General features: G+C 44.4%; 1 protein-coding gene across 1 annotated transcript in view; it reads left to right on the plus strand.

The window, feature by feature from the left end:
* Positions 1–20,115, plus strand: part of magi1b (membrane associated guanylate kinase, WW and PDZ domain containing 1b) — a 133,075-nt gene that overhangs the window by 97,619 nt on the left and 15,341 nt on the right. The window contains exons 11-17 of the mRNA XM_056391656.1: positions 2,213–2,398; positions 2,588–3,244; positions 12,323–12,354; positions 12,850–12,891; positions 14,778–15,024; positions 18,431–18,522; positions 19,320–19,512. Coding sequence (XP_056247631.1) covers positions 2,213–2,398; positions 2,588–3,244; positions 12,323–12,354; positions 12,850–12,891; positions 14,778–15,024; positions 18,431–18,522; positions 19,320–19,512 — 1,449 coding nt within the window. The remainder of the gene's footprint in view (positions 1–2,212; positions 2,399–2,587; positions 3,245–12,322; positions 12,355–12,849; positions 12,892–14,777; positions 15,025–18,430; positions 18,523–19,319; positions 19,513–20,115) is intronic.

The raw sequence follows: 20,115 nt of genomic DNA on the forward strand, positions 1-20,115 counted from the left end.
ACCCGGCCAAGTGCAGTGTTATATTATATATGTGCACCATCTGTGTTTACTGTGGCCACATGTTGACTCTCATGGAACCTCTGTTATGTTGCTCCAATTTTTGGATCAAATAATGGCCTGATTTCACCCATCATTTAGCAATACACACACCTACAGACATAGTGTCTAGCTGTTGTGTGTGTGTGTGTGTGTGTGTGTGTGTGTGTGTGTGTGTGTGTGTGTGTGTGTGTGTGTGTGTGTGTGTGTGTGTGTGTGTGTGTGTGTGTGTGTGTGTGTGTGTGTGTGGTGTGTGTGTGTGGTGTGTGTGTGTGAGTGTGTGAGAGAGTGTGAGTGAGAGAGTGTGAGTGTGTTTTTCTTCTGGTTGCCAGCTCCTTTTATACCAGCCTCCCACTAGCAGCTTGTCTAATTAGCACTGCCATGGCAAAGAATTAACTGCCTCACCCTGTCTCCCTCTCTTACTGTCACTTGCTGCTCTGTCAGTCGCCTTTTCCCTTTTCCCTCATCGATCTTTTTATTTTATAGCTCATATTGGTCGTCGTGCCGGCTTTTGTATTGTCTCCCGCCACTGTCTGCTTTGGTTCAATTGTTTGTTTCTGTCCGTCTTTCCGTCATTCCATCTTTCTCACTCTGTCTCTCCCCGCCTCCCACCCTCTCTGACGTTGCTATTCTGTACTGTCCTAGGCCTTGACATTCCTCCAGAGAAAGGCGTCATTTGAAATCTCTTTATCTCACTCCTGGCTTTCATGTTTTTTTCCTGCTTCCTGGTCTGTTCTTACATCTCTGGATCCCTTGTGGATAGAGCCGCCATCTCAGCTTGCAGTTTTGTTACATCTCGCCTGTTCTGAAAAATGCTATTCAAAGATGTTGCACACACACACACACACACACACACATACACACACACACACACACACACACACACACACACACACACACACACACACACACACACACACACACACACTGCTCAACACCACAAACACAAGGACACCAACTGTAATGCATTTTCCATTGAACACATAAGCTGTAGCACTGCCATAATCTAATATGGTTCTGCAGGTCACTAAACACACATTCCTCTGTGGTCCCTTCTGCTCCCTGTTCACTGTCATTCTCGTCTTCACCTCAGCTAACATCCTTTATTCATATGTGTGAATCATGAGCTCATGTATGTGAAGTTTCTGCAGTATATGTGGCATACATTTTGTCTATTAATAGATAATTAGACCTTAGCCTTTCCTTGTATTCAACCTTTCTCTCATTCTGAACCGTGAATACCTCACTCCACTTTCTGATTTAGACTGATACCATCGCATATCTTTTTTCCTTTTATTCTTAATGCCACATAATGAGGTAGAGAAAGCAAGAAGAAAGGAAGGAAGAGTGAGTAATTGGGTTTAGATTGCACTGTTTGAGCAGTTCTCATGACTTAAGACCGGTGTGAAATGTGTTTCATGGAGGTTCCTGTGTTAATTAAACCCTCACAGCCATCGTTGAATAAGATAGATGTCTTGCTAGCAGTAGCCATTTATCAAGGCGGAACCCTGTCTTATGTGAAGATGTTAGTCATGTGACCTTCTTGTATTAGAGGGATGTCACCGGTATTTGATATCGTAACTTAAAGATCTGGTGCCTCTCTCTTCTTTAAATTCAAAACCAGCATTATTAGTGAGAAGGATCCAACAAACAGCATTAACCAATGATGACAGATGACAAAACAAAAGTTTTCTTTTATTTTCTGAACTATTTATGTCCCTTTTTAGAGTATTGATGTCCACTGTGCAGGTTTCATTTGACAGTGCTTTTGCCCCCAAGCCCTTTTAAGTAATCAATATTGCTGGAGTCGCTACAGTTTCCATATCAAATAATTTACAAGCATTGTATACAGTTGCTTTTACCAGCTAATATTACCCTTTATAATCAGTTTAAATGTAGTTGCAACCACAACCAATACCAGCTGATCCACAGTAGATCCAGAGTCAATGCTCAAGCTTAGAAGTGGCTGAAGCGGGGCTGAAGGGGGGCCTGGGAGGGTAGGATTGAGTTGGGATTACTCCCATATTCTACTACATGAGCCCCATTCTGATTCATGTTGTGTCATCTGGGCGATCAGTGAACAAGAGCCAGTGGGCACATTGGTGAATCAGAACGGTCTATTGAACTGGATCATCTGTGTGTGTGTGTGTGTGTGTGTGTGTGTGTGTGTGTCCAGGAGGGAAGCCTTTCTTTACTCGGAACCGATCCGAGCTCAAGGGGACTTTCATCAATACCAAGCTGAAAAAGAGTCGCCGGGGGTTCGGTTTCACTGTTGTTGGAGGCGACGAGCCGGACGAGTTCCTGCAGATAAAGAGCCTGGTCCTAGATGGACCTGCTGCCCTCGATGGCAAGATGGAGACAGGTTGGTGTACTTTATTAAAGTTTACACGGAAAGAATACTGCTGTAGTTGGAGTTTCCATATGCTGATTGTTGCATTGTGTATGAAGAGGGAAGTGTAACTCGTGTCCACTAAGTAATAAGTTGGCATTGGCAGAAGAATGCTTTCCTTAACAAAATTAAACTAAGTTCGTCTTCTTCTCCACTTCTAAGGTGACGTGATCGTGAGCGTCAACGATACATGTGTGCTCGGCTACACCCATGCCCAGGTTGTGAAGATCTTCCAGTCCATCCCAATTGGCTCCATGGTCAACTTGGAACTGTGCCGTGGCTACCCACTTCCCTTTGACCCCGATGACCCAAACACCAGCCTGGTTACCTCAGTGGCTATCCTCGACAACAAAGAGCCCATCATTGTCAACGGCCAGGAAGTGCCCAACAGCTACGACTCGCCGTCCAGCCACGGCAGTCAGAACAACAACGGCTCGACCAACGGCGGGGCACCCCTCAACGGCCTCCCCCGACCCCACAGCCCCTCTGCTGAGGTGGCTTCTGATACCTCTTCCCAGCACGGCTACCCCAGCGATGTGGTCACCCTGGCCTCCTCCATCGCCACACAACCAGAGCTCATCACTGTACACATGGAGAAAGGAGACAAGGGGTTCGGCTTCACCATCGCCGACAGTCCCGGAGGTGGAGGGCAGAGGGTGAAGCAGATCGTGGACTACCCTCGCTGCCGCGGCCTCAAGGAGGGAGACATTATCGTGGAGGTGAACAAGAGAAACGTGCAGAGCATGTCTCACAACCAGGTGGTCGACCTGCTCAGCAAGTGTCCCAAAGGCAGCGAAGTCACCATGCTGGTGCAGAGAGGTGAGTGGAGGGCTTTCTCTTTTTATCCACGCACGCTGTGTCAATACATTTGGCAGTTGTATTGTAACCGATGACAGCAGATGGAGATGAGGGAGGTGGAGGAAGTTATATGGCAGTTTGATTCATGTGCCCATATGTTGAAGCACTGCAAAACAAAACAAACCTTGAATCTGCTTGATGCTGTTGACAAAAGAGAATAGGCTTCTGCCTTAGAGGCTGTTCCAGCTCACAGAGAGCTCTTTTATTGACACATATTTATTTATTCATGTAAATAGAGGTTGGAAGCAAAAAAGCGATTGCAAAGAAGGCAAGATAGAGGGATAATTATGGTAGGCAAGGATAAAGGGAGCCGCAGAGAAAGTTGAAATAACATTTGAGGATGTGGCTGAAAGTGAAGTGGGAAGAGAGAGTGAGGTGTTTACACTGAACAGTATCGACAGTCAGAACATTATAGTTGTCTTGAAATGGAAAGGTGGCATAGAGAGGGAAAAGTTACAAGGGGAGATGGAGGTAATATGAAAAGCAGGGTAAACACAGGAGAGAGAGACCCAGGTTTAGTTGGTGTTTCAGGTGTCTGTGTTTCATCATTGAGAACACGTGTGGTTTATTTTGGGCTGTTAGTGTATTTCCAGCTTTAAAGATGCCATCAAATGTGCTGGCACGCCTTTTATCCACCCACCTACTTTTCTTGCTTGGTATGAGCTGAAGCCTGCGACATTTTGCTATTGACATGCATTTTCAGTGTTAGCTGGTCAATGTCAGTGCTGCAAAAACAGTGTAGCGGCATGTGAATGCTGCTATTGAACGTGCACCACTCGTCTTTTGTTATGGCTTCTAATTTGAAAATCGCTGTCGCACAGAAGCACTAAATGGAAACAAAGCAACTGTGAATGGAGGATAAAACTGAAATGATTGAATTTCAGTATTTTCCCTCCAATCACCCTCAGACTCACAGACCTCCAAAGCTCTAAACGCACTGTGTGATACAAGTAATTGGACCATTTTCTCTGTCAGACTGTCCATAGCTTGCTTTGGGGCTTATTAATTCAAATAACTAAAAGGTTTTTGTGTATGTGTGTGTGCACACACGCAGTTATATTCTCAGTGGGGTTAAGTGCTCAGAACTGTCGAGGGAAATTGGTCAGATGAATGGCAGCCAACTCACATTCTAGTCTCACATTGAGGCTCATTCTTTCTTTCTGTCTTTTTCTCCCCACGTGTGACTTCCCCTCAGTTTGTATCTCCGTCTCTTTCTTCATTTTGTTACTCTTTCTTTGTCTCACTTCTTAACACACACACACACACACACACACACACACACACACAGGAAACTGTTCCACTCCACCCTCTCATGTTTTTGCTAAGGAGCATTTCTTCATCATGCGAGTGTACACAAGCTTATAAAGTGATCAGCATGGGCAGGGGCTTAATGGACTGTCAATAAAACAGAAGGCAGTTAAGATGGGCTTATATAAGCACCACAGACAGACAGATATGACTGTGATTGGAGGAATGGCACTGAGTTAAAACACAAAGGTACGGATGATGATGGTGCATGTGGAACATTTTAATTGAACCAGCACATCTTTAATGGTTGTTTTTATCCGACTTGCGGTTTTGTTTGAAGGGTACAAGTAAGCTGAGAAACATACAAATACAGGAAACAAATATGAAACCCAACTTCATCTTTATTGTAGGAGCACTTTCCTGTCTGGTGCTTCATGCAGATTAATACCACTATAGAGCAAACATCTTCTCCTATTAGCTCATTTAAGCACCAAGTGCTGGTTACTGTATGTTATACAAAGAACCTTTCCGGCCATCAAACCTCCATATTTTTGGTACCTTTGGTACCAATAGAACCGTCTGTAGCACTGAGTACCTTTTTTAAACTGTATTTTAGCTTAACAAGAGCTTATACAGCTGCTTGTGTTCAGACAACATCTGTTTGGCTTCTTTTGTTAAACAAATAAAAGGCATTTGTAGAGAAGTACGTTTATATTCCTCAGGGCAAGGTATGAAAAGAAACATTGTTTTGGTATTGGTACCAAGCTGTTGAAAAATTTTGAATAATACAGACGAGCATCTAGATGGCAACCAAAATAATATTTAATCTAGGCCTGCAACTAAAAATCCATTTTTATTATTTATTAATCTATTTTTCTTTCATCAATTGATTATGTGTTTTGTCTATACAATGACAGAAAAAAATATCACAGCCCCATACCCCCAAAGATATTTTCTTTACAGTGATTTAAAAGACTGACATAAAGCAGCAAATCCTCATGCCAGAGAATGGCTGGTATGACTGTGCTTTAAATTCCCTTAAGCAGTCATCTATTAATAAAATTGTTGACCATTGCTTTTCTAACTAATTGTTAGACTGTGTGACTAATTGTTTCAGCGCCAATTTTATCTAGCTCTAATTAGCAATAGTGTATACAGTAAGGACAAATGAAAAACATTCAGATATCCCCTATGCGGCATTGTAAAGACTTGCACTAAAGAATTAATTTTAGATTTACCTTCTCAGTGAATAAATTAAAGAACAGATCGCAGGGCTCCATTGAAGCGTGTGCACCGGTGTGTATTTCTTCCTCCAACTGAATTCCCACACATTTCCTTCCGTCCTTCACATTTCCCCATGATGAATAGTCAATTTGTTTATACACCTTACATTTTCTTATGTGTCAATACCCTGCTCACTCTCCGTCATTCACATGCCACAGGTGTTGCCAACATACGCACACAGTCAAACTCCTGAGAACATCCAACAAGGTTCTGGACACGGTCCCTAATTACTCTCCCCCTCTCATTCTCTTCTCTGCTCTCTCACTCCAGCTCACTCCACCAGTAGCAGGAAGGCACGCTGGCCTCTAATTGGGGTCCTGATGTCAGATTTGCTTATCATACACATACATCTTTTACTCTCTTGTGCTCTCTTTTACTCTCACTCTCCCTCCATCCGTCAAGAATCTCTTCTTCTTCCCTGAGCAGACACCAGTTGTGTGTGTAAAATACACACACACACCCACACACACCCACTCCCACACACGCCTGCTCACAGTTGGTCTCAAACATGGGCCGTCATGCATCCAATTATGGATTCCTTGCAGAAAGACCCTGGTACAGTCTTAATTGGTGGAAATCCACCCCTCCTCCACAAATCCATCCCCCAGTTTCTGTTTCTATTCCCTTACTGCCAGTATGTAGATTCACACCCGCTCGCCCACATGAGGACCGGCGCACAAAGATACACACTCGTGAAGGGGGCTGTTCACAACAGTGTGCCCCCTCACCCCTCTCCCACTATTTTTCTCACAGTGTGTGTGTGTGTGTGTGAGCATGTCCACACTAGCAACAGTGTGCTTGAACGTTGTGTGGAGAAACTGTGATCCCTGGCCCTGTGAATGTCATATAAGGTTTTTTTTTTTACTGTTGTCATCTTTGTGAGCAAGATGCATTTAGCTATAAATGAGCTTTTTTGACCCTTTTCGGTCAAGTTAATAAAGACAGAGGAAAGACCATCCACAGGTCGAAGTGGTTTCAGACATTTTGTACTCTGAGAAGTGCTGCCTGTACGCACATGGGCATGATTTATTACTTCAATCAAGTCTGTGTTTCATGATACTCCATTCTTTCATTTGTCTAATTACACAGCTCTAATGGGCTCATTTTCCCCTGCCCGTCTTCTCCTGCCCCCACCAATGCAATGACATAATTCATTTTGGCCCCCAGTGTCTTGCTGTATCACAGACGCTAATTTCCTCTCCCATGTTCCCCTTTAAAAGGTGTAAATGTTACTGGGTCCATAGGGGTACGTTCACCTGCTGTGCAGCGTTTTGTCAGTGAAAACTTGTTTGGGTGTAGAATTTCTGAAACACTGCCTCTCAATAGCCCAGCAGCTCATGTCATTATTCAGCTATAGAAAAATGAAGCCCATTTGTCTCAGCGTGGATGCGGAGTCGTGCTCTACCCTTTTCTTTTTTTTTTCTTTTTTTTTTTTTTTTTTTACCTGTTTGTAAGGCCAGGCAGGTGCTGCAATGAATGCAAGGTAATTTGCGCTTGGCTGCAGCAACTGTTTGTAGCCATGTGCAGGAAATGGAAGGATAGATGGCTCCAGTGGACGAAGGAAGAGGAAGAGAAGGGTGGATGGATAGATGTCAGAGGATCAGAGAGATGATGAAAGAACAGCGCAGACACCCCCATGATGCTCCGCTCTCTTTTTCTCTTTTTCTTCTCTCTGCCCCTTCTTCATGACTCATAAATCAGTGGCGTCACATTAGTCCCTGCCAGGCAATCATGCCTCGCACTCTTCTTCTTGCAGAATGAGAGATGGACCTTTTCTCTCCTCCCATGTAGCCCGTGGACGGACAAATGGCAGGTTGAGGGACCAACACAGACAAAAGGTGTTGAACTATTTCAAAGTGTCAGCGTGTTTGATGAACCCCTTCACTGCGCAGTTGCTTCCTTTATGTCCCCTTCAGTAAATGGGAAGCTAAATACCCAAAGACGTGTGAGACCTCAGATTATCCGCATGGCAGTTTGGAAACCTCTTAAGAGCATTCATCTACATAGTGTTGCTTTTCCCCTCAGTGCCTTTAAAGTGCAGCTTTAAGGAGATTTATTGTACCCTTGAAGACAGACAGGAGGTTGAAATGTGTGTTTTCCTTTGTTTTTTTTTTTTTTCATGGACATGCAGCTTAAAGAGGGTAAAAACACCAAGTGGATCATTGGCACACTAGATAGCTCTTATTGGCATAATGGTCGGCAAGAGCACCGACAGCTTGAAAATGCTGCCTGTCAAAAAGCACTCCACGGATCAGTGTTCTTTGAGGACGTACACTCAGAGGCAAAAACACAATTATGTGAACTTGCATAACCCACATAAACAAACTCACAGTTACTGGCAGGCACATTCATAAGTCCCGTATAATGTGGCCAGTCTCGTACACACCCTTTAGAAAGAGATAAACATTGATGATGGTTCCCTGCACAGACCAAAGCAGAAAATCAATTCACTCTATGGGCAGGAAGCGTCGTATTTTTGCCCACTTCGCATTAAAAATTCTGCTGACTGCACGTTCCAATGGCACCATAACGAACAGCATTGCAGTCCTGAAAAGCAATGATGGGGGAGCGGCCTGCCCGCTAGGTGCCCACGATTCACCTCCGCTTGTTTTTTGGCTCGCTGGAGGCTTGAGCCAGTGAATCACTGCTTGTTGCACAGGGACGAGGTGAGCCTCTCTCCCTCACCCCCCACGATCTCCCATGTCTTCACACCTCCATAGCTATTTGGGCGAGTCGTAAATCTCCACTATTGCACCATCTTTTGTTTCCATGACAATGCTCTGCAGATAGTGTGTGCTGGGGTCTCCTCTCAGTGGATGTGTGCATTTGTGGGAGGAGGGGATTTCACTCCCTCTTTTTTAAAAAGCAATGGGAGGCAAAGGAGAAACCACGCCATGGTTCAGATTTTTTTTTTAGATAATAAAGCTCCATGGAATTCATTGCAAGAAAAACAGCTCTGTTCCATCGCATTTTTTCACACAACTTTTTGCTTGCATGCTCTGCCTGGTCATCTTCACTGTCTGTTTAGTCACATTGTTATGCTCCTCTGTCACATTTAATTTCACAGTTTACACACAGACACATAGAGGAAGCTAAATAAAGCTGTACTCTGCGGGGCTGTCACATCCAGGCTGCTGATGTACACAGCTGATGTGAGCCTTTCACTCTGTCACTGTACAGCAGAGAGCTGTTCACCACAACAACCGTTGCTTGGAGACCGTCTGTCAGTTCCCCGTGGTCACCAAGGCACTGTCGCCACAGTGACAGATGGACCTGCCTGTTGGAAGCAATCACTCCCAGCCGAGATCTACCAACACGAACACATAAACACACACGCTGTGGTCAGACAACATAATCTACTTAGTAATGGCTTCCGTTTAGCGACTGCTGCGCCGCCAGGTTGGCGCAACAGTTCCTATCTGTCGAAGGAAACTGTACAACATGTTCACCCGGAGGTACCGTGCTTCTTGTCAACCTGTACCCAGTACAGCGGAAAACAATTAATCCAAACCATAGGTCCTGTGACAGCAGTTTGTGCTGAATTCATCTTTCCAGTGCACCAAACTGTGTCACAGCTTCCAAATGTATAGTCGCATTTATTCCACCACACGTTATTTCCAGTGTTTGCAAAAGAGTCCGCCCACCAGAGGAATTTAACCAGCTGTGGGGCTGTCAAACAGAAAAATAAGTCACTGAAAATCATGGACTTTTTCCTCAGGCAGTGAAACAAGATGACTGTTATTCTGTCAAGCTTGATGAAAGGTTTTTTTTTTACTGCAATCCTCAAATGTACTGGAGATTATTTTGGTCTTATTGGAATTCATATTCATCTGTTGATATATCATTAATCATAAAAACCACATATTATACAAATGTAGTGCCCTGTAGGTTTAATAATCCATCATTACTCACTGCTAAAAATGCATTGTCTGGCTCAAATTTTAAGATTTAGTAAGCAGAATAAAATGAGCCGGGGTGGGCCAGTACATTATCTGAGAGCTGGAGGCGCAGAGGATTCTCACTCACGCTGTCGGAGAGCAGGCCAGGCCAGATCGCCCACCTGTCCAAAACTGCTCTTTCCTCCCTCTTGTCCTATGTAATTAGGACTGGAGGTTGGCCCAAACATCCACAATACCTTTTGATCTGGGAACTTCAAACACACAACACACAAACTCTGGCATTTCGCACACACACACACACACACACACACACACACACACACACACACACACACACACAAAAACCCATAGAGCTGCTTCTGCCTACCAGTGTACTGTTGACCTTTGTTACAGATGTGTCTTCACTGTTTTTATTTATTTTGGTGATTGTTTCATCCTCAATTATCTGGCAATTTTCTTTTTAAACAATAGATTAATTGTTTAGTCTATTAAATGTCACAAAATAATGAAAAATTCCCATCACAAGTTGCCAGAGCCCAATGTAACAGCTTCATTTAGCTTTTTCTGTCTGACCTACAATCACAAACCAAATGATGTTCAGTTTAGAAGCTGAATCTTGGGAATGTTTGGCATTAAAGCTTAAAAAATGTTGTAAACAATTAATCGCTTATCAAAAAAGCTCACTTATAGGTCATTTAATAACATTGCTTTTAGAGTACCACATGCAGATTTCAAGGTTAAACAGAAAATGTACTTTACATTACGAAGACCTGAATTGACCTGTGTCTGTTTATTGTCTGCTTGGGTGTGTCCACTGTAAAAGCAAGGAGAGACACTGACAGCAGCAGCAGCAGATCACTTGCACTGGATTGGTGAATAATAATCAAACAGCCAGCATGACTGACAGCATGCTTACCGCCAGAGTGAAGTATGCATACGCGTCTGATTTAGGGGATTGCTACACGCCCCTGAATGAATGATTCCTATTGATTGAAAAAGGTGAAAAGGGGAGAGCAGAGAGATCAGGGGAAGGAGGAGGGAGGAGGAGAGGAAGGAGTGAAGAAAAAAGCTGCAGACGCACCACAGTTGGAGCTGTCAGTTGTGAATGAACCCAGATGTCTGAGATAAAGAAGACAAGAGCGTGTGTGTGTATGTGTGAGAATGTAAGATCTTATCCTCTCAGTTTCTCTAAAGGATTGATACACAATAGTGGCCCATTTTCTTAGATTAGACACTGCCTACTCTCACTTATGCTTTACATCTGTTTCACGTCAAAGGTGTGTGTGTGTGTGTGTTTTTCATACTCCACTAAAATATTATAGTCAAACACACACAAGGAGTCTTACATTTTCTCTTTGTTTTGTGCATTCCCTCTCCCATTCTCATTTCCATAACTTCATACAACTGTTTATTTCATGCAGAGCTGAGGGAGGGGGAGAGGGCTGTGATGTGCTTAAGGAGCAAATTTGCCCGGCTAGATCCAAAGTGTGTTAGCATTTTAGTCATCAGTCACTCCTTCTTTGTGGGCTGTGGGTGTGATATTCCTGCAATGATATCTCTTGGTCACTGCTCACTCACGCAGAAACCCCTCTGTCATATACCTTAAGCAAACTTCGATTAGTGTCAGGAGCGCTGCACGGAGCTGTCTGATGCCTGTGTGGTTTGTGTGTGTGTTTGTGTGTGTGCAACTGCATGGTTGTTTACCAGCATGTGTGGGGGTGGGAGGGAGGCTGAGATGGAGGGGAGAGAGAAAGAAAAAGAGGGAGGGGGGGAGGGTGATGATGCTGAGGGTAGAAAAAGGAGGGAGGACAGTGTGCAGTGAGGTGAGAGAGAGAGAGAGAGAGAGAAAAGGAAAAAAAGGAAAAGACAGCAGGAAAGGGAGAGACGGGGAGGACGCGCCAACTGCCTATAGATGCTGGAGCCTTCGACAGCGGAGCGCAGCGCTCAGCGGACACAGGAAGATGGTCTCAGTAAGAGGGGAACTGACGGTTGCCTATAATTTAATGTTCAGTATCTTGGACTCCTTCTCCATGGGTAATGCTACGGCCAGGAACTCCAGAGCACAGCTCGCTTTCCTCCTCTCTACTCCTCTCTCTTTATTCTCCAGATTAGTTGCTCTCCAGGATATCTGTCAATTCTTCTTAACTCTCACTTCCCTCCCTCGAACACACTCTCGCTCACAAGCGTGCGCCTCCGACGGGTAGCCAGGGTCCGGTGAGCGCAGGGTTAGCCCTTGGGGCTGGCCCCACTCTTCCGCTGCACCAGTCAAGCCAAGCGCTGGCCGCGGCAGTGATGCAGATAGATCGCGCTGCCTGCTCCCCCCCCCTCCTCCCCTCCCTTCTCTTCCCTTCCCTTCCTCCTGAAAACACGAGCCGCGGATGGGCGAGCAAAGGAACCAAAGCAGGGAAAGAAAGGAAAGAAGGGAGAAGGAGACGAGGGCTAGATGAGCACTGTTTTGACATTGTTTTGGAGTCTCTGTTATCTGTTTTTTTTTTTTTCTTGTTCTTTTTTATGCATGCCTCCTTTTTTCTCAACGTGGACTACACACTATAACTCCGTTGGTAACATTCTCCTTTTTCCCTCTTCTCTTCTCTGTCTGGCTTCACAGGGGTGGCACCTGCAAAGAAGAGCCCGAAACTGGTAAGTTGTTGTTTTTCTATATCTCTCTCCTTCCCTGCCGTCCATCGCTCCTCTGTCCTTCGTCTACATGTGGCAAAGGGATATTCAGCTCACACTCCCCTCCCGCCTCATCTCCAACTCCCCTCTGAAAGGTGTAACTCGTGCTGATGTTGTGGGTCTGCTCGTAGACATTGGGTGCTGTGCTGTGTGGGGGTTGATCCTTGTAGCTTCACATCAGCCCTCCCCCCACCTCCTCCTCTCTGGTGTGGGGCTGGGACGGGGGGCTTTGATGCGCCGTGTGAGTTGGGTTGCTAACACGCTGATGATCGCATCGCGCTGGGTGCTAAGCTTGCAGTGTGAGAGTTGAATGTATGATCACAGCTGAGAGACGGCCTCATCCTGTGATATCTGGTGCATCGATTTGGGGGGAGGGGGGGAGATCCTGTTGACTATTTCTGGGGGAGACCCTGTTGACTGTTTCTGACTGTACTTGTGTTTGTCAATTTTGTTTTGCAGGATTTTGAGCTGGCTCCTCCATACAGAAATTACACTAGGAGGGTATGTGATGTCATTTAGATGGGGTGAAAGTTTTTGGGATTGAGGTGTGGTGGTATCTGTGCTGTGTTGATGATAATGGTGATGGTGTGACTCTTAGATGATAGAGGTGATGGATAAGTTGAGAATGCTAATGATGTTTTAACATAATGTTTGGTTGTATGAGGCAACAAAACAAACAAAACGCTGCTATCCCTGTGTGCATCGAGGTGCTGAAGTCTGGCCTGCTCGTGGCAAAGCAGGACAAAGCTGAGAGCTGTTGTGGGGGAAGCAGCAAGGATATGTTTTCATTGCCCCAGCCCCTCCCCCCTCCCCCCATCCCATCTTCTGTCTTAATAAGTTATTGGAGCAGGAGAAACAAATGTATTAGACCAGTCCCGGAGCACAGAGGGAGAACACAGTGACTGCAGAAGGTCAAATCTAATAGATCCTTCAAGAGCAAGAGATTTGTTTTCATTTGAAAGGGGGTATAGGATTTGGACTTGGTGTTCATCAAACTCGAAGAGAAACAAGCTGTAACGCTGCCTCAACGGCTAATGGAGGCGCCATTTTGTTTGATGGAACGAAAGTGACCAAATAAAATCATTTTGTGGTTAGTGGGAAGCATCCGTCCTCAGCGCCAAACAGGGCCTTCATTTGTAACTAATTAAATGAATCCATCAATTTTTTCATTTATTTTTTTTTACTTCACCACACAACACAATGAGGTTTCACTCATAACACTGGCAGAGTAAGCATTCCAGCTGGAGCCACAGCTCTGACTTAATATTTGCTAAAGCGTCAAGCTTCTTTTATGTCTAACAAGGATGATGAATATAAACATGAATTGCAGAGGTGTAGGAGGCTGATTCAGGGAGTAATGAGTCTGAATTTATTGAAGACATAGCTGCACTTTGAAGGCCTAACACTTTGATATTTGAGAACAGATGAGCCACTTGCCTAAGCGTCCTCATGGTGTATTTCTGTCCACCACATACGAAGTACAGGGAAGTTACATGATGTGAAGAGACGGAACTGCCGTCATTTTATCTTACTGTCTTAAAATATGTGCCGTTCTTTCTCACACTCTGTCTGTAAACCCTTTCACATGTTTCTTTACAGCGGTGCAAATTCTGCAGACAAATGATGTGACTGTAAAGAAAGACATGTGGTGACATTGGTCTCAGAGAGATTTTTTTTTTTTTTACGTTTACTTACAGCCTACTTGTACTTGAGCTCAGGATTGTATGTGCTTTACCCTGCTCAAGCACCGCTCCCCTCAAATCCTTGAGCAGGTGCTTAAGTGCCCATGTTATTGAGGGGCCAGTGGCAATTTATGAGGATTTTTACATTTCTGGCTCCACCAGTAAAATCCTCCCTTCGTTTCAAATCCCACAAGTGCTTTACTCACTGTGAATATCTCTACACATGCAGCAGGGGATGCAGTTTCTTGTTAATACATTCCACTCTGTTAAACAAAAGGAATAGGCAATGTACCCTCATAAGTTGAGCCACAGTTTTTTTGCCCTCCCACAGCTGAATGACTTAATCATGAGAAACCATTGACTTCTTTTTTCTGCCTTTGTTTGCTATAAGAGTTTTCTGCTAAAAGAAATCCCAGCTTGATTTGTCTTTGTATTGAATAAAGTAGCATAACAACAATGTTTGGCATTATACCCTCATAGAATCTGTTTTTAGTTCTACCTGAGGAGGCAGCAGTCTTTAATCTTTTTGAACTCTAATCCAAAATTCCTGCGTATTCATGTCTTCATTTCCCTGTTTCTCTTCCTCCACCCCCGAGCAATATCCTTTTTTTGTCTGTACCTGTCTGTCACCTCTGAGTTCAGCCACCAGGCTCCTCCACAGATGATTTTCAATAGTCAAATGATATTGATCTGCTTCTCCAACAGCAGTTATCAAGGAAGGACAGTCAGAACAGCTCCCAGCATAGCGTTTCCAGCCACCGGAGCGCCCACACGGACTCGCCCGTACACCCGTCCCTGGCACCCCCTCTCAGCGAGAGCGCCGCTCCTCCGCCCCCTTCTCAGCCCCTGCCAGGCCTGCCGCCCCAGGACTCCCCGGCAGACGGGACCATCCAGAGAAAACCGGACCCCTTTAAGATCTGGGCCCAGTCCAGGAGCATGTATGAAAGTAGGCGTAAGTATATTTATTTTTGGTGGCAGTTGGATGAGGGCTGCATGGGGCTGTTGGCTCGGTGGAGACCCTTGGTGTGTTTTAATGGTACTGCACGGTTTGGAACAAGATTTTGGGATGAGAGATACTGTAAGTCTTGTGCATGTAAGTAACTGGTTTATATTATCAAACAAAAGCTGCAGTGACCCAACTTTTTCTTGTGCTCAGTCTCTGGAGAGGGATGTGGTCTCAGTTTGGTGCTTGGGGTGTTACATGGAAGTATTGATTCATGGCAGGACCGTTGTATTAGACTACATTAGTTTTAGCTAGGTGTACCTAATGGCTTAGCAGCTGATGCATATGAGTACTGCTAACATGAATATAGTCTAAACCAGTTCACATAGAACTAAGGATGTAAGTGGTATTGTAGAATGTAAATGTAATTCTTTGAAATATGTCATTAAAAATTGTTAATCATTTTGGGAAATATGCTTGTTAGCTGTTGAGAAAAGTGATACCAATCATATCTGTAAAGCTGTGAAGTGATTAGCTTAGCTTTGCTCAGCTTACACAAATAGAAGGGGGAAGAAGGTGGTTTTTTACATTTCCGTTTGTGTACGGATTAAACAAACAAGAGACAATGTGTTGATTAGAAAAATGTAGCTTTAAAGTTAGTATGCAGATATTTGGACTCAGACAGGCTAGCTGTTCCCGTTTGCTTCCAGTCTTTTTGATAAGCTAAGCTAATTGCCTGCTGGCTCTAGCTTTCTATTTGTCATACAGACATCATTTAACTGAGCAAGAAAGAAGAAGTTCTTTCAAAGCTGTTCAACACTGCAGCATTAGCTTTGATTGTATTGTCATTTCTGAGCAGTATAAGCAGCAGAAGGCCCCCGCACGTTCTTGGTCCAGTCCTTTAAAAGCTTCTAGATGCCACTTTGGTCCAGTTGTAGACACTGGCACCATTGACACACTTTTACACTAGACTTCCCTAAAGAGACACACAGGCGTATAATTAGCAGCAACAGCGGAGTGGATGTCAGAGAATTGCATATCCCCTTCCTCCGTGTCTTGCCTTGCCAAAGCAAGGGGATAGCTCCAATTAAAAAGAATAACCCTCAGATCCACTGTCAAGTCACAAAAAAAAAAAAAAAAACAGGAGAGGAGAGGAGGAGAAAAAACAGGAGTCTGCAAGGGCTGAGAAACCTTAACATCTAATCACTTTCCCTGGCGCCACTTGTCAAGGGTTTTCATTATTTAGATGCCTATGAAGAAGGGCTAAGCGTGGACTAGTAGTGTAGACGCCTGTTGGCAAGCTCCTGTGAAGGGCTGAGAAGGCAATAGTGGAGTTAAAAAGGAAATAAAGAATAGAGATGGAGAGTGGAAGAAACCAAGGCCAAAGGGGAGCTATGTCTACATACATGTCTTAAGGTGATGGAGGATCTGTAAATTGCCTGAGCCAGTTAGCTGAAATACAAGTGACACACGGACACAAAGTGGATGTCAAAGAGAAATGTGAGGATAAGAGAAAAGTAAAGCATTTCCATACCACAGAATCAAGGGACTCTGAGGTATGGAAAAGGAGGAACATACAGAGAATGACAGGGGAGGACAGCTGACCTGTAACAGCAGGTGTAAATCCTTTGCTTTTCACGCTGCATTGAGCTCCCGTCCTAAAATCCTGCAGTATGCACCCTATAGGGCTCAAACAGGGTACGGCGGAGACATTTCTCTATACAACATTTGCTGTAATGAAAAGTTCTGCTGGGATCAAGGTCTTCAAATGCACCATGCGGTGAACAGTTTCCATTTGCAGAAAAAATCCCCTTAAAATCTCGCTCAGCATTAAACTGCTCTAAAAAAAAAATGAAGTCAGCGAGGATAGGGAACTCGCTCGTGCTTTATTGGCCTTCATTTTGATTATTGTCTGGTTTTAACATGTTCCCAGTGTAATTTCCTCTCTGTTTGAACCATCCGTGCTTGTTATTTGCAGTCCTCACTCACAGCTCTGTACAGGTCCGTCCATCTCTATAAAATATTGATCCATTCACACCCACTTGCCTCACTGTGGGGATCACTTATGGATCTATTAATCAACAGGAACAGGGTGTAACTGTGCAGTTGACCCTCCCTTGTGCAGGTGCAGATTGCGACAGTTAGCTTCTGACTCTTCCTCTCCCAGTTCCTCCACAGTTACATTGTGATAGATTGGAAGAGATAGCTGCACTCCGCAGGGATTTTCACTGTTGACTGAAGGAACAGATTGGAAGCAGGCTGCTTATGCCTTCTGCCACCTTGCCGCCTCTTAGTGGCTTTAGTGGCCTTGGCAGCAGCGGCCTGTGCTGGTGCAAAAGGAAAACTCCCCGGGGGTTTACTCAGAGGTGAATGTTTGTCAGCCAGTGCCACACAGCTGCGGCCACACAAATACATTCACATACCTGCATATGTGAATAAATATACACACATATAAAGCAAAGACGCTCGTGTGTACACCAGGATGAGGCCACACACATGCACACTCACCTCTTCTCTCCCCCGGCTCCCAGTAACCCTGAGAGGCTCCTCTCATTTCCACTGCTACATGAACCATGAGCTGTCAGTCGCTGCAGTGCAATGCTTCTTTTATAGCACAGCACCTTTCTAGCGAATAGCGTGCACACAGACAGACACACTTGCTTCTCTCTGTTGTGGATGATGGTGGCCACTAGCCACACTTAGACCCTCTGCTCAATAATATATATCCCCATTCCAGTATGTATTAGCACCTCTGTTTGGTGGGAAGTGCTCCCACTTGTAGTTAAGTGTGGAAATGCAGTTGCATGTCACACATCATTTCATAAAAGAAACAGTGTACTCCATTGGAATAGTAGTGTCCACTCTGTGGGAGCGTAAAAAGCTAAAAGAAGAGAAACCTGTGTTGCTTCAGACACCAGTGATGAGTTTTAGCCTGATCATTTCCAGTTATGGAACCATTTAATGATGAAGCTCTGATTTTTATTTTTTTATATTTCTTGCAGCCTTTCTGGCTTTTGATAGTTTATTTAAACTCTATACCTGTGCTCTTTTCTCAAAATAGATCCTTTTCTTTATCTTTTGATGGATTGGTTGTTTGTTCTTTTCCCAGAGCCTCCAGACAGACTGTTTGTGCAAAGTGCTATCTTTGTGAAAAAAAGCTTAGAGCAGTTGGGATGATGATTCTGTGCATGTTGACATGAGCAGGTGGATGGTTTGATTCCTTTAGAACAGGGGGTGCATCAATTATGGCATCACTATTGTCTGCAGACCTCTTTATGCCCAAGCTAGAGCATGACATTTTAAGTAAAGTAAATGTCTAATGGTATGCTAGTACAGAACACAGGAATTCATTGGGCTTTGCTGTTAGTCTAAATACAGACGTGTTAATGATGTTTTGCTGTGTGTTGTTTCACAGTTCCAGATTTCCAGGAGCAGGACATTTTCCTGTGGAGAAAGGACACGGGGTTCGGCTTCAGGATCCTCGGAGGCAACGAGCCAGGAGAGCCGGTGAGTCTCTCTCAAACCTTTTCAGTCTCTCACAGCCGCATCCCCCAGTTTGCTTTTCAATTTCCTCAATTTTCAGTCTACATTTGCGTGGAAATGTATAAACTACAACTGACAAGATTCAGTAAACTGAATGATGAAAAGGGTGCTGTATTCCCAGCACTAGTCAAGAGCTGCATCTTTTTTTTCACCACCTCTGTTTTTCTGTTTCTCTTCCTCCTGTGTAGTTCTGAGTTTTGCTTTTGTTTTGGACTCAAATTCAGATCAGTGATTTCTACAACACAGTTTCTCTTTGATCTGGCCAACGTAGCCTCAATCAGTCAACGAAAAAACCAAAGAAAAACATCCATCTCGCACATACACAACACTTTTTTTCTTTCTGTTTTTTTTTTTTTTTTTTTTAGAGAGCCAAAGTTGTTTGTTCTGGTTCACCGGTCTGCACTGCAATATGTGCTGGAAAAAAAAATAACGATTTACCTTAGATCTTAGCTGGGGTGACTACTGTAGCACACTGAGAAGAAGAGTAAAGACATAATAGTGAGGCTTAAATTGTAGCAGACGTGCTGCATGCCAACTTAATAGCTGCTGTGGAAAATAAGATGCCTTTGAATCTTTCTCATAATTATTTATGTGTGTGCTAAAATTCTTTGACTGAGGAAATTGCAATCTTTGAACTTTTTCCATGTAAATTACCTAAAAAGCTAGAGCACGTACAGGATCTATTGGCAGTCTTTACCCATTTCTGATCTCCGTGCACACAGTCTCACAAATGTCATCCATCTGCTTTGGTTGTGTTATAGATCTACATCGGCCACATAGTGAAGTACGGCGCCGCAGACGAGGACGGACGCCTGCGGTCCGGCGATGAGCTGATATGCGTGGACGGCACGGCAGTGGTGGGCAAGTCGCACCAATTGGTGGTGCAACTGATGCAGCAGGCAGCCAAGCAGGGACACGTCAACCTCACTGTGCGACGCAAAACCAGCTACGCCGGTAAGAAGCAAGAGGGATCAAGATAGGGGAGCAGGGTAGCTTGTTAAATAGCTGCTGGCCAGAGTCAATGCTGAACGTCTCTCATAATATTTCTGCTGGCTGAAGTTCAAAAAGGTGTTCAGGGCTTGTGAATTTATTAGATACCCGAAACGAGAGTGAGAAAACCAGACCGGTAAAGACTTCAGATTCCAGGCCCAATTGATTTGGTGACAGGTGTGCTTCAGTGCTACAGGTCTCAGAACTGTAGAGGCAGCAAACATGAGGAGCAAAAGAGGAGCAACTGTTGTATTTGTTTACAGTGCAGCCAAATGTACTCACGTCGTTTTGATAAAGAAATGAGCCAAAAAAAAAAGGAAAAGGTCTGTCTTGCCCTGAGCAGCTATGATCTAATGCTGCGCACAGCCAAGTTGTTTTCCACACAGCAGCAGAGCGCAGTGAGGCTGGTTACATTGCTGAGACGTTGGAAGTGTGCAGCCTGTTGCCTGTAACTCCAACATGACTCTTCAGCCAAAAGCTCAATGCACCATATCCAGAAATATTTAGAACCTGTCAAACAGTAAACAGAAAACAGTGAGGGCGTTATCAGCGAGATAAAGTTACACT

Source organism: Seriola aureovittata, chromosome 2 (genome assembly GCF_021018895.1).
Source record: "Seriola aureovittata isolate HTS-2021-v1 ecotype China chromosome 2, ASM2101889v1, whole genome shotgun sequence".
NCBI classification, from domain to species: domain Eukaryota; kingdom Metazoa; phylum Chordata; class Actinopteri; order Carangiformes; family Carangidae; genus Seriola; species Seriola aureovittata.